General features: G+C 42.7%; 1 protein-coding gene across 1 annotated transcript in view; it reads left to right on the forward strand.

Annotated features, from left to right (window-relative positions):
• The first annotated feature begins 4,324 nt into the window (after nt 1-4,324).
• The window catches only part of CLNK (cytokine dependent hematopoietic cell linker), a 137,718-nt gene continuing 126,451 nt past the window's right edge, over nt 4,325-15,591 (forward strand). Inside the window, exon 1 of the mRNA XM_060096120.1 lies at nt 4,325-4,441. Within this exon, the coding sequence (XP_059952103.1) occupies nt 4,325-4,441 (117 nt within the window). The remainder of the gene's footprint in view (nt 4,442-15,591) is intronic.

The raw sequence follows: 15,591 nt of genomic DNA on the forward strand, positions 1-15,591 counted from the left end.
AACCGTGAACCTGTAGTGCTTGAAAAGTGCGGTCAGTGTGCACCAACAACATTTATCAAAAAAGAGGAGCATGATTGTCAGACACTGGGCTGGACTGGGTCTAACATAGGATGCATGGTACACAAACAGAGCCAAACCAAGCCCTCTCAGTCTTACAATATGGTGAAAGAAACAAATGCTCCACAAATAGTCACACGAAGGTCAGATATGCTCAATGAAAGTTGTATATCATGATATGTCTGAAATGCTACACAGATTGCCAGGACAGAATAGAAGTTCCCCACCTTCTTTTGTATCCTTTTACATGAAGCTCTGATAAGGGCTAAAGATGCCGTGGGAACACTTGGTGGACCGGGAGACCAGCAAAGATGATGGCGGGTGTGGAGGAGGTCAGATAGGAGAAGTGGGCTGATCCAGGAGTTGGTCTGGAGGGAAACTCTCCAAGAATGGTGAAAGCTTGGTCTGGGGGTATTAGACAGTCAAGGATGATTCCTGGACTCTTCTATTGCACAACTGGGTGAAAGAAGGTGCCATTTATAGAACCAAGAAAGCCTGTAGAGATGGAGATTTGAATGATAAGAATCGCATTTTGAATGTTTTAATTTTTAGATGCCTGTCAGGCATTTAATTGTAGATATCAGGTGGTCACCTTACACAAGGGCTGCCCATGCTGTCAACTACCATTTAATGTTGCAACGCAATCTGTGAATCAAGTGACATACGTATCAAGCTCTCTATTCAGAAAAAGAGGCTAGGGGTTCAAATAGAAAGACCTCAGAAGCAGACACATTGGAGTTTTTATTCCATTATCATTAGCTGTGTGACATCTGAAGAACAATTGGGAAAATCCTTTTGTGGTTCGAGCTTTGCTAAAGTGTAGAAATAATTATCGTGTCACCAAGTGATTTTGAGAATGAAAAGAGATAGAAATTTTTAAATGCCAGACACTATAATTTCCCTTTTCACTTTTCCATTTCTCTTTCTCTCCTCTATTGCCCTGTTACTTGGTGATGGGACTGGAGTAAATTACTATCAGATGTGTAATTAAAAATTGTTGAAATTGTTATGTAATGTTAAAAAATTATTTGCCTTACCCCAAGTTCCTGACAATTTCAGATAGAGATAGATAGAAGATAGATAGAAGATAGATAGATAGATAATAGATATAAATAACTATATAGATCTATATGTCTAGGTGATATAAATATAGATATAGGCATAGATATAGATAGACTAGATATAGACATACCAAGTGTTCTCATCTTATTTTCCAACTACACATGATCTGGAAATTTTCTAGCTCCCTGTAACTGTGATCTTTCCTCTCTAGCCATTTCATTTTCTTTCTCTTCATCTGAGCATCTGAGGCAGAGACAATATCTATATCCTTTCCCACCTGTCTCCAGCCTCCAGGCTTCTGCTTTACCCACTGCTGCCCATCCTAGAACAGAACACAATTAAATGACTTCCTGCAGAAGCCAGCTGGAGCTCAGCCTTTATGAGAGTTGATGCATACCTTAGACAGCGTGGAAATGCTTTTCAATCAATATGCTCCAGGCTGGGGTCACTCAGACAGTACTTAGATCCTTTAGAGTCCTTCAGGAGCTGACCTCATCATGTTGATTCTAAGATGAGTAGACACCAGGAGGAGCAGGAGGGAAATGGAAGGCCGGAAATAAGGCTTTCATTATGCTCTGATGGGAAGTGAGAGTGGGTCAGGAAATGTTGATTCCCTAAAATGGCTCTGGCATTTGGCAAGATTGATGTAATATGGGAGAGGACATTTTCTTTTGTGTTTCTCATCTACAATTTCTGTAAATACCTTCATCACAGCCCTTACTCATTTTCCCATCCGTTTATTCAACAAATATGCATGGAGATAAATGTGCATGGGCATAAACATCACCCTCAGTTCTGCTGAACTATTTTAAGGGGCTGCCCATTATAACATACGTAGGACAATAGTGCCTGCCTGGCTTGTGGTAGGCTCCCCATAAATAATGATTTACTGGTGTAATTAATAAAGACGCATATGAACTTATGAACATGAAAGGATGGATAAATAGATGAATGAATGAATGGATGAATGAATGAAAAAGAATGATGCTCAGCCCAGCCTGTGAGATTGTGTGAATAGGAAATAGGATGTGCACATTCTCTGAGGTTGGCTGAAACTCTAAATCTTGGGTTGAGGTTTTCTAGTTCTGGGCATCCTCTCTCGCAGCCTTGAGAGCTGTTAGTGCCTTCTCACCCCTCTGGGTCAGAGTTCATTTCCGGTTCCCAGAACGGGTGAACTGTCAGGGGATCCCCCAAGAGAACACTCTATTACCTTGGATTTCAATTGTTGGTATGTTTTGGGAAGGTGAGCCCACCTTAACCCTCCTCCTTAAAGCAAAGGCCAGTTTAGCTCTAGTTAAACCACTAGTGGTTATAACCACTAGTTACTGAGCAAGGCCTTGTGCACAAGCCTGTGAGGGAGGCTGGCACTGCTGTCCTCACTGAAGGACAATGGCCAACACCATACAGTTTGTCCCAAGCAGCTAGGAGCTGAGTCCATCTTCCCCTGCCTCCGAAGCCTCTCCACCCTTCTGCTCCATTCTGCAATGTCCCAGGTACCTTTCTAGGGGCTGTCATATCCTGGTGAGCAATGGAGAAACAAACCCTGCCTTTTCAAAAATGAACATTAATTCAGAGAGAAAAAGAGAGTAAATAATCTCACAAGTGAATGTTTCCAAATTACATGAGTCCAGGGGTGACTTATGAGAGGGGACGTTGATGTCATCTGAGTTAGACTGTCACCTTGAGCTGAAATCTGGAAGACAATTGGAAAACTAAACAAATAGTGTAGAAAAATAAATAAATAAACTTCCCATCTGAGGGAACCACATGGAGAAAGACCTTGACTTTGAAGGGATAATGGCCTATTTGAGGAAATGAAACGTCAGTATGGCCTGAGTTAGGGAGGAAAATAGGGGTCAGCCTGTGAAGACTGACAAAGCCAAGCGGTGTGGTCCATGTGGTCTTTGCTCTGAGAACAAGGAGACACTGAACGTTTCAGGAGTGGGATGGACATAAACAGATATGTTTTAAGGTATCCGTAGGCTGCTTTCTGGAAACATATTGGAGGGACACAAGAAAGAGGGGTATGGGAAGACCCCTAAGAGGATCCTCTCCAAGTGACAGATGGTGCTGAAGTCCACCTCATTGTCTGCCAAACCTTGTGCGAATATCAGTTTCTAGGAGCAGAGCCTGCGACAGGGATTCATGTGTGAGTGATTTAGGGACAGAGTGCATCCTGCAGTCGGGAGGAAACCAGGAGGGGCCGGGAGAGTTATGCGGAAGTCTGCCTGACCCTTGACCCCGCAGGAAACTCCCAAACATAAGTGTCATAGAGACTGTTTAACAAAGAGGCAGGGAGCTGAGTCAGTCAGTGGCTCAGGTTGCCCATGGGGGTGGGAGTGGGGAACCCAACCTCTCAGGCATCAGCAGGCCAGGGGGCTCCTGTCAGTCAGAGGCAGCCCTCCAGAAAAGGTGCAAATCTTAACTGTTAGCAGTCACCTCCCAGTGGCAGGAGAAAGGGTGCACTGGTCCAGTAAAGCAGGGGTCCTCAACCCCCGGGCCACAGACGGCTACCTGTCCGCAGCCTGCTGGGAACCAGGCTGCAAAGCAGGTGAGTGGCGAGTGATCAAAGCATCTCTAGCATTACCACCTGAGCCATTCCGCCCCGCCATCCATGGAAAAATTGTCTTCCATGAAACCGGTACCTGGTGCCAAAAATGTTGGGGACTGCTGCAGTAAAGGGGTCCACTGGGGGCACCAATAGCATCTGCTACACCTCCAACTGAGGACCCAACTGGTCATATTGTTTGAATAAATGAATCAATATGACATTATATGTTAGCAAACTAGGTAGAGGTTATTAAATAAGTAACTATACAGAGGTTTACATGGATAATTGAATTTTTCTCCAAAAGCCCGAGCAGAGGGAGGAAGGACCAGGCTAGCAGAAAAGGATTCTCATTTCTCCCAGGCTCTGAAGGCTCAGAACACTGAGCACTCACAGCACAGGCCTTTGGCCACAAGGCCAGGCTTGGAAGTGTGTGTGTGGTGAGCCTCCTCTTCTACATATAGAAAGTAACTGTGCTCCAAGGCCTGGGGCCGCATACAGCTCCACAGTCCTGGGGCTGGTCCTGGCCCCTGAGAAAGTCATAACATCACCAGTAAAACAAATCCATTCCCTGTGCCTGTCAACTTTCCAGCCAACAACTGAGAGGAAAAAAATGTTTTAAGCTTCTTGGAAGAGGAAGGCACAGCTGTCGCAGACATGCCTCTGACATTAGGTGACATTTACCCAGCACAAGAAAACCAGAAACTATTAAAGCTGGGTTCTAGACCTGGTTCTATGGAAGAAAAGTGGCACAAAGCTCTCCCTGTGGTGCAGGTGAGGAAATTGAGGCACAGAGAAGCCAAAAAGCCTGCTCAAAGAACCCATATGTAATGAGTGTCAGGACCAAGGCACTTATGAAAGCACACATCATGAATCTGGGAAATTTTTAAAATATAGTCTGAAAGCCATATTCTGAAATGTTATTCAGCCATCAAGTATGATTTCATGGAGGCATGTTTAATTATGCACATATTTTTTACCAAAAAAAATTGTCATTTATTTGTGTGTATGCTATAAGCCAGAATATATCAAAATTTGCACTGCATGATTTTTATTTTTTAATTTTCCCTCATAGTTATTTTCTCAATTTTCTACAATGTCCGTGAATTATTTTTGCAATTAAATTGTTATATAAATAAAAACTTAAAAGTCGAATTTAAAAAAAGGAGGAAAAAAAGGGGGGACTTCCCTGGTGGCACAGTGGTTAAGAATCCGCCTGCCAATGCAGGGGACACGGGTTCAAGCCCTAGTCCGGGAAGATCCTACATGCTGCAGAGCAACTAAGCCCGTGTGCCACAACCCCTGAGCCTGCGCTCTAGAGCCTGCAAGCCACAACTACTGAGCCCATGTGCCACAACTACTGATGCCCACATGCCTAGAGCCCATGCTCTGCCACAAGAGAAACCCCCTCTCACCACAGCTAGAGAAAGCCCATGCGCAGCAACAAAGACCCAACACGGCCATAAATAAATAAATAAATAAATAAATTTTAAAGAAAAGAAAAGGAGAGGGGGAAAGGCAAGGAGTTAGCCCTCCAGTTGTCGGGAGGGGAAAGAAAGAATGTGTGAGTAAATTAAAGACCATTCAAGAAATTCTGAGGAAGTAAGATGGGCTGATGCAGGTCAATAAAGTAAGAAGATAGGTGGGAAGAGGATGAATGAAAAACAACAAGGTGGAGGCAGGAGCTGTCTGTCCAAAATCTAAGCCTCTTAGAGGTAAAAAACCTTAATCAGACCATTGCCCACAGAGGAATCCTCATCCTATAGAGGTACAGATTGAGTCCCGTGTTCAAGCGTAACTTCCCCCAGACTCTGTAGGAAGGAGGCAGAGCTGGCCCTGGAGGACGGGTCACTGCATAGTGGGAAAGGCATGGGCTCAGGGCGGAGAGACCTGGGTGTGAAGGCAGCACTGCTATCTACTAGCCAGGTAGGTACAGGCAGGTCAAGGGCATCCCCCAACATTCAGTGGCTAGAGTTGGAAGATAAGAACAATCCTTCCTATGCCTGAACCATGAAGGTTAAATGGAATGAGCAGCAGGAATGAATGTGCCTGGTCCAGGGCAGGTCACAAATGCTGACTTCCTTTCCTGGTCTAAATGACCCTTCTCCCCAGATGGGACCCCACTGTCCTGAACCACGTTAGCCCTCAGATACGTCACTGGTAGTTAACATGGAACAGACCTGGTACAGAGTCAACAAAAGGAGGCTTGGTTTGGGTGCCTCTCTCTCTGTCTGTCTCTCTTTGTCTCTTTCTCTCTCACTCTATCTGTATATATTTCTCTGTATCTCTGTCTCTGTTTCTGTCTCTGTGTCTCTTTCTGGCTGTCTCTTTCTCTCTGTCTCTCTATCTCCATCTCTCTGTCTCTCTGTCACACAAGCACAAGCAACACACACACACCCTTAGTACAATAAATGCCTCTCTCTTCATTTCCAAAGTTCACACATGATCTTACTGGGTCTAAAGGAAACAGTAGATTGGAAGGAGAGAAAGGAGCCCAGAAGAGCCGAACTCCATGTAGAAGCAGCGAGAAAAGCAAACACAGCTTGTTAAAATGGCCTCAGGGTGGCCTCAGCCTTTCAGTCTGCTTCCACTCTCTCCTTTATACGCAGAACGCTTTCAGTTGCGTTGGTTAATGTCTCCCTGTAATAGCGATCTTCAAATCCTATCAGACATGCGCAGAGCCTGCTTGATTTGTCTGTTAAGATCTTGGGTGGTTTTATGATTCCAGATGCAGGAGATCTCCAAGTCAAAGGCTTCTTGGAGAGCAATGCCTGCGTGTTCTTTGTGCGCCTGGGGCTTTGGGCATAAAGACTCATTCGCATTCACAATGTCATGATGGTTATTATTTTACTGCCCAATGAAACCACTGCAATTCATTCTTCTTGGAAACTACCAAGAAGGCCATCTCGATCTCTCCACCCAGTAATCAGTGAAGTGAAATCAAGGAAGTCTTGAGTGCAGCAGGGAATTGCCACCAGCTTGGTTGGAGATGTCAGGCTGGTCACTTCCCCTCCATAGGACTATTTCCTTAACCATAGGACAAGGAATTTGGGCAGATTCACCATTTCCCAATGTGTTCCTTTGGATACCAGTCACTGAAGATCTGCTGAAGAACAAAGAGTTGCTTTATAACCAACTACTATGGAAAGCAAGACAAACCCTCCCTCTTGAGTTTCATGATACTTGAAGTTTACACAATGAAGTCCCTGAGAAGTCCTGCAGGAGGTCTGCCTGTGGTGCTTCATATCCAATGAGTAAAACAAAACCACCTGATATTAGGTTGCTTCTCTTCATGGAACGTCTATCATTTAAGATGTCTTGAGATTAGGGTCCAGCAAAGCACATCAGCACTTACCTGTCCCAGCATTACTGACATCCCTCTAGCTTTAATGCTCTGCATTGCTTAAATGCTGTAAGCCTAAACTACTTGGGCTCTGTACTTTTCCACCTGGGGGTGGAGAAGAGAGAAAGCACTCCCAAATGCTGGTTGGCTGCAATCACTGGGATATTCCCATTTCACAGGAATTCACGTCTTAAGCACATCTCAATGTTCCAAGTTAAACACATACCTTGCAAGTGTCACATTTAACACATCCCCATACCCCTCTTCACTGGTCTGCCTTTTTATCCTTTCAGTCTAAACATTGCCATCCTGACTGAGGTTCCACAAAAGGTTTTCTAAGATTGGGTCTCCTTCCATAGCAGCTGTATTTTCCATACATAGCACTTTCACAGTGCATTGAAATTGCTTGTTCATTTGCTTATTTCCTCCTCTAAATTGAGAATCCCTAGAGGACAAGGCACAATTATTTTTAAGTATTATATCACTGTGTGCCTGACACTTAAATATGATAGTATCTAAAAGGCACTGGGTGTTTCTATCGTGTGGGCACCATCTTATTTAGTCCTATATATCCAGTGAAGTAGATACTGGTACTACACCTGATTTGTAGACAAGAAACCAGAGGTTTAGAAGTGTGTTCTGACCTTCACTAAGTCCACACAACTACAAGATTAGAGGCTGAAATTTAAACTAGGCAGTCAGACTCCAGAACTCTCAGACTGACCATCATATTAAATTAACCAGAGGCACTGACAAGAATTGTTGAAAAAAGAAATGAACAAAGCTGTATTAAAAGATCATTCTGTAAGGGGGCTTCCTCTCCAATTTTGCACGCTCTGAAACTTGGAGCAAATGATCCATTAACCCTCTTCAACCCAGGTATATATTTCTAAAAACTCAGAGAGAGATTTATTGTCAGGAGATCATTAAACTAATCAATGAGTTAATTGAGTTAAGGAAGATCCATTCTTCAGAATGAGAACCGTATATATTATAGATTTTTTAAATAATATTTTAAGAACTTTATTGAGGTATAACCTACATAATAAAAGCCACTGAATCATATGCTTAAAATAGGTGAATTTCATAGTATAGATTTTTTTTTTTTTTTTTTTTTTTTTTTTTTCAGCACGCGGGCCTCTCACTGTTGTGGCCTCTCCCGTTGCAGAGCACAGGCTCCAGACGCACAGACTCAGTGGCCATGGCTCACGGACCCAGCCGCTCCACGGCATGTGGGATCTTCCCGGACTGGGGCATGAACCCATGTCCCCTGCATCGGCAGGCGGACTCTCAACCACTGTGCCACCAGGGAAGCCCCATGGTATAGATTTTTTATGTATTTGTACTGAGGTTCCCTCTACCAAACCATGACAAGGGATTTTGATACCAAACTCATGCTCTTTCTCAATAAAGAACTGAGGGAAATGCAGCCAGAGTGGAGACATCTTTGCTGTGGTATGAAGGCCCCTTTCTGTCCCACATCATGTGGACCAAGGATCATAAAGAGACTCTCTCCTTGGGTCTGGGTCCTCATGCCTGTGTCACAGTGAACCTTGATCTGTTGCACAGTCAGGTCTCCTCATGAACTGTAAGCTCTCCGAGGATGAACCCAAGAATGAACAAAGTAACATAAATGTCTAGAAAAAACATGGAGCTTGAAATCAGGTGACCTAAGTTTGCTTTTTTTGTTTGTTTTTTTTTTGCGGTACGTGGGGCTCTCACTGTTGTGGCCTCTCCCATTGTGGAGCACAGGCTCCGGACACGCAGGCTCAGCAGCTATGGCTCACGGGCCCAGCCACTCCGCGGCATGTGGGATCTTCCCGGACCGGGGCCCGAACCCGTGTCCCCTGCATCGGCAGGCGGACTCTCAACCACAGCGCCACCAGGGAAGCCCCTGTCACCCGTTTTTAAGCTAGGTGGCCCGAAGCCTCAGTTTCCCCTGCTGTAGAATGGAAATAATACCTATGGGTTCCAGGCTGGCTATGCCCCTAACAGTATATATGGCATTTATCAAACAAAGGGGTAGAGCTCAAAGACATTTAATTATTTTCTACTCCTTGAAACCTTCCAAGGCCTAGAATTTAAGGACTCAACTTTCCAAACAAAACCTTTTTTTTTTCTAGTCTTTAAGCAACCATTGTTCCCCAACCACTTACTTTGATGACTCAGACTGCAATACCAAGTCCTGTTTGGCCCAGATGAGAATCATTCAACGGTGTACATTTCTCAGCATCACGATCACAGAAATACCTGGACTAAACGGCTCAGTGCTGATCCACTGTGAAAATTTGTGGAGTGTTCAATTACCCTTAGAATTGTTCATCTCTTACCCATGGAGCCCCAGCATCTAATCATGGAACAAGAGGCTGCAATTGGGAAATTTTTCATTGTACACAAAGGCAGTTCACTGAGAAGCCAAAGGCTCCAGGCCCCAGGTGCAAAGTGAGTGGTCCATTTTTCAACACGTGCAACATCCTTCTCTTGGCATTTTGTTTTTAGCATATTCCTGGAGAAGACAGAATAATAACAGTGAATCTAATGCTGGTTTAGGGAATATCAGGGTAGAACGAACTCAAAGGCTAGAGATTCCAGGCTAACATTTGTGGGTCTTTGTAGGTCTTCATTGGATGTGGTCCACTTCAGACATGAGCCATGTTTCTGGCTGCAGCTCTATCGATCAAAGCTTATGCCCTTGACTCAAAGGACCCCTAAATGGAAATGGAAAGGCCTCAATGACACTTAGCCTTCTTATATTGAGTTATAGACTCATTCATGCATTTCTTTTTTTAATTTATTTGTTTTGTTTTATTCAAGTACAGTTGATTTACAATGCTGTGTTAGTTTCAGGTATACAGCACAGTAATTCGGTTATACATATATATGTCTATATATATGTGTGTGAATATATATATATATATATATATATATATATATATATATATACGTATATATATTCTTTTTCAGGTTCTTTTCCCTTGTAGGTTTTACAAAATATTGAGTATAGCTCCCTGTGTTATACTGTAGGTCCTTGTTGGTTATCTATTTTATATATGGCAGTGTTTATATTATTCATCCACTTCTTATTCCACAAATGTTTAATAAGTATCAGTTATCTGCCAGTAACCATGCTTGGGGCTGTGAATTAGAAACAAAATGAGATACAGTCCCCGTCCTGAAGAATCTCCCTGTCTCAGATGTATTGCTACTATTCTGCCCTCTCCAGGAAGATGTTTCTATTCTCTTTCAAGGGATAAACGGACAAGGAAACCAGTAGCAAAAATCCAGTATGGTAAACATGATGAGGGAACAAACACAGACCATGAGATCCAGGAGAGAGACCACCTAACAGGGCAAACTGGCAAGATAGACTAAAGAAGGCAGAACTGGATCTTAGTTTTGAAAGATTTGAAAGTAAGAATCAGCCAGCTGCCTTACAAGCTGGGCAGGAGAAATTCTATTGGTATGAGATGCAACATTCCTTGGGTGGAGGGCATGGCACCTTTATGGGAAAACAAGAAGGGAGGACACTGAGTTTAGAGAGAGCCCCACCGAGCAGCTCCAGACATAATAAGCAATAATTCTGGGACAGTTAAGTCAGTGTCTGAGTGAGGTGACTTTACGATACCTGGGTTCTGGCATCAATGTTAACATGGATACTCTGGGTACAAAAACCCCACTGAAAAGGATAAAGCAGTTGATTCCCTGCCCCCCCAAAAAAAGGCACAGATGCCCAGTAAAATGGTGCCCTCAGGAATAGAGGTAGCTCTGCCTTGTGTGGGTTGGGTGTACGGCTTTCCATTTCTGATCTCCAAGTCTCTTGTTTTCGCAGTGAGGAGTTGTGAGCTCTAAGGGGGGTAGATGTAAGAAGATGGATGCATGCTTCCCTTTATCTTGATACATAGAATTTCCTGCTTAGCTGGGATGTCCAAGGGGAAGACGGAGTGTCCAGGTACAGATTCCCCACATTCTTGAGTGCAAAGAAAATCAGAGCTGGTGATTTAGCCTCCTTCTTTTTGTGTCACTTAGAATCCATCAGTGAATACTAAAGACAGGGCATTGTTGAAAGAATCCTGGGCTTTAAGCTAAACAGGAATAAGTTTTGCTTGCAGCTGCCGTTCATCACTAGGGGGCAAGGTGTTGCATGCCTCTTGGCCTCAGTTTCTGCATCTGCAAAATGGGGACAAGAACACCAGTCCTCTGAGAGGACTCCCTGTGACTCTATACACACAGCATACTGTTAAACATCTTTTTATTTGTTTATGTTTTGGCTTTTTGTGGGGTATTTTTTAGTATCATAGAGATCTATTCCAATGCATTTATAATGCTGAATGTCCTCTTTTCATTCATTTTTATTTCCTTCCTTTCCTTTCTTTTCTTTTCCCTTTATACCTCCCCCCTGCCATCACATACACGTTTGTGTTTCCTGCAGAGATGAAGCCAATTCTAATAACTAATCAGTGAGGTCACTGTCACACAGAGAGCAGCCAAAGTGCTCTGAGAAGGACGGTAGTCCATAGCATTCAATTTTATTCCAACAAGGTTTTGACCACATCATTATTACCTAAACACAGTCCCGAAGATGCCGTCTATCTCCCACTGATACCCAACCCTGGTTTGCTGGCAGCAGCTGGAGGAGTCTGACAGGTTTGAAAACACAAAGCTCCTAAAAATGGAGTAAGTTCATTTTCCTTACAGTTGATTACTATGCTTAACTCTAATTTAGCATGAAAGGCCAGGCGATTGCTTTCAGAGATAGCTGGGTGTTATTAGAATGAATTACAGCTCTTGGTCCATGGATGTTTTCCTACCGGCAGGTACAGCCACAAAGACTAAGCCTTTAGGGAGTTTCAGCTGAGGTGAGCAGTTGCAGAGCATGGACCTACTCACAGGTTTTCTGTGGACACGGATAGAGCCTGGGACATTCGCTGGTGATCAAAGCTTAAGGATGCTGGCAATATGTCATTTTTCTCCTAAACCTTCTTTTAAATAGAAACTTATTGTTTTTTAAATTTTAAATCATAATCTGTAGAATATCACATAATTCATAATATCACATAATGTATACTTCATTTCAAGTATACAATTTAATGATTTGTTTGTAGTAAATTTACCAAGTTGTACAACCATCACCATAAAACAGTTTTAGAACATTTCCATCATCCCCAAAGTTTCTCGTCCCATTTACTATTCATCCCAGTCTCCCAGCCCACATCCTTTGCCCCAGGCAACCTCGCATCTAGTTTCTGAATGGAATCATACAATATGTAATCTCTTGTGTCTGGCTTCTTTCACTTAACATGTTTTTGAGGTTTGTCCAAGTTGTAGCATATACAATAGTTCATTCCTTTGTATTGCTAAGTAGTATTCCATTGCATGAATATATCCCATTTTGTCTATCCATTCCCCAATTCGTGAACATTTAGTTGTTGTTTTTTTTCCACTTTTAGCTCTATGCAAAATACTGCTAAGGACATTTGTAAACAAGTTTTGGGGTTGGGTGGATATTTCCCTCTGGTAGATACCTAAGTGTGGAATTGCTGGGTCATATGATAAATTTGTGTTTACATGTTTAAGAAACTCTCTTGAGAATCTTGATTCTTTTGAATAAACTCTTTTACTCTTTCCTTCATGACTAAAAAGATAGTGATTCTACCATATGGAACCTACTCTGATCATCCTTTCTCTCTGCTCACACCTCTTCTTACAGCCCAGGATTAAAAACAAAAACAAAGCTATTATTTTTCTCCTGATTGGATACATAGAAGAAGAGATGTGAAAGGTTCAAACCATAGAATGAGCCTGCCAGAGCAGTATAAAATGTATTTTTTCTCTCCCTCTTTTTTCTGCCTACATGGTGCAGGTGGAAAAAAAAACACATTAGAAGTTACTGGGAAGGCAAACCTTCCACTTTAAAAGATTGGCTTGGCTCCTGAATCACTAGTTAAAGTCTTTATTTGCAATGTTCTGAGCAAACATTAACTGTTACCTAATTAGAATTTAATTTACTGGAGAGTTGTGGGTAGCTACTAAGTGCCTAGTACAGAAAAAGATGAAAATAGGAAGGTAGTTTCCAATCAGCAGCCTCCCCACTTCAACAGGTTGTGGTCTCACCAGGGGAAGCCCACACCTTGTAATTCCTTTGTAATCACATTGTAGATCACAAGGGAATTTTGGATCTTTTCTCCTGTTTTGCTCCCAAATCAGTTGACAAAGATTTTTTTTAGAGGGGAAGAAAGAAAGTGGTATTTGAACTTAGATCTGCCCTGAATTAACAGTTCCTCTAGCTATAAACAAAGGTGCTGGTGGGGGAGGGGTGGTGATCTAGAAGTACAGTGAAACAAGTATTGAAGTCATCCACGTATTAGGGAGGGAATACAGAAGCCCACTGATTTACATTCACTTTGGGAGAGCAGAGGGGAGGAAGGCAGCATGATTCTATGGGCTTTTGTTCCTTTTGTGTTCCTACACTTGAAAGGAGAATAGAATTAACTTTTACTGGGCACCAGCTTCCCATCCCATCTGCCAAGGCATTATTATTGTTCCCACTTTTGAGATGAAAAACATGTGACTCAGAACAGTAAAATCAATGACTTGGGCTGAAACCTAGGGTCTAATCACAGATGTGCCACATACCAGCTATTTCTGGCACCTAAGCTGAACTTCTGCCTTAGGACACTGTAAAAGGTGATGGTTCAGGGTGACTTAGCCAGTGTTGGTCTGGTAAATTTTAGTAAATGTTTGTCAAACGGCTCCCTGGGGGAAAAAAATGTATGCTTATATATGTACACAAGTTGTGTTATAAATTTTACTGATATAAAGATATATGGCATACCATTTACAAATAATAATCAAATATACAGTATTCTTTATAATATATCCCATATAGCCAATTGATTCTCACAGAATGATTTTATTGATTTTTGCTAAACTCATATCTCTAGCCAACCTCTGGTTGCAATTGACAAGGGACTACAGTTCAGACATCAACATTGATTAATATTTTCCTTTACTTTAATGAGTAAAACAGAAGGATGAGTAAAACAGAACTTCACTGATTCATCAGTGATGTGAGCACCTTCTTTGCTGAATTCGAAATTAGTTTTGAATACTGGAAAATATCTTCTCGGTTCTTGTGCTATTCACAATGGTACAACTACAGACATGACTCACTTTTATTTTATTTTTTTATTTATTTACTTACTTATTTTTGGCTGTGTTGGGTCTTTGCTGCTCCCTGCAGGCTTTCTCTAGTTTCAGCAAGCGGGGACTACTCTTCGTTGCGGTGCGCAGGCTTCTCATTGTGGTGGCTTCTCTTGTTGTGGAGCATGGGCTCTAGGTGTGCGGGCTTCAGTAGTTGTGGCACGTGGGCTCAGTGGTTGTGGCTCGCAGGCTTAGTTGCTCCGAGGCATGTGGGATCTTCCCAGACCAGGGCTCGAACCCATGTCCCCTGCATTGGCAGGCAGATTCTCAACCACAGCGCCACCAGGGAAGTCTCTCACTTTTAAATTAAATCTGCTTTATCAACATTTCTCCCATTATTTTTTTAAGTTAATTTAACAACAAAGCAGTAAATCAAACCCTGATCTGTAGCACATGCCAATGTCTGTGGTGTATATGCTCCAACTACGGCCAAAGTCAATGCCAATGTGAGGTCATGAAATGCACAGCAGCATATTTCCATCCTACAGATAAGATAGACAAAAATAGCACCAAGACTGCAGGTAGTAGTAAAATGTGGTAAAATAATTAGGAAGTGATGCATTTTGAGTATTTATTACATTTGCTTTTAATATGTGTATTCAACTGTAATTTTATTTAATTTTTTAAAAAGACTGTGTTAACAACTGGCTCTCAAAATTCATGACATTTTTAACACTCAGCTCTGCTGTGTAGTGTGAGCTGACTCCAGTGCATCACCGTATGCGGAAGGTCCAGTCATTACTGACTTTATGTTTAAAGACTTAGAGCTTTCTCTGAACACTGACAGTTACTAGATGACCTTGGGAAAGTTGTTTGACCTCGAGATTCATTCCTTTCGTTGTCAAGTGGGGATGGTCATGCCTTCATCATAGTATCACTGTAAGGATTGATAAAGTGACCAGCCCTGTGACAAGACAGTAAACCTGCTCAGTAACTAAAAGTTTGCACCATAGTTTTCCCCCTTCATACTTCCCGGGGCTCTATGCACAGACAGCTGCACTGGCCCCCATTCACCCTTCCCATCTCCGTCACTATCATTTCCCAGTTCTGTGCCCAGAGCTAACAGTGACCACATGACCTTCCTGATTAGGAGAATGCATACACGTGACAAGCAAGAGTAAGTAACAAGGCTTTTCATGTATTAGCTCATTTGAGTCTCATAACAGTTCTATGATGGAAGTGTTTTTATCCACCTTGTTTTGCAGAGGGGGAAAACGCAGCACAGAGGGATCAGGTCACTTACCCGAGGTCACATTAAACCTATCCCACTTGAAGTGCACACAGATCCCATGGTCTCTTGGTACAATGCAGATCCTGGTTCTGTAGGGCTCGGGTGGTGCCTGGGATTCTACATTTCTAGCAAGTTCTTGGGGGATGCTGC

Source organism: Mesoplodon densirostris, chromosome 1, assembly GCF_025265405.1.
Source record: "Mesoplodon densirostris isolate mMesDen1 chromosome 1, mMesDen1 primary haplotype, whole genome shotgun sequence".
Classification (NCBI taxonomy): Eukaryota; Metazoa; Chordata; class Mammalia; order Artiodactyla; family Ziphiidae; genus Mesoplodon; species Mesoplodon densirostris.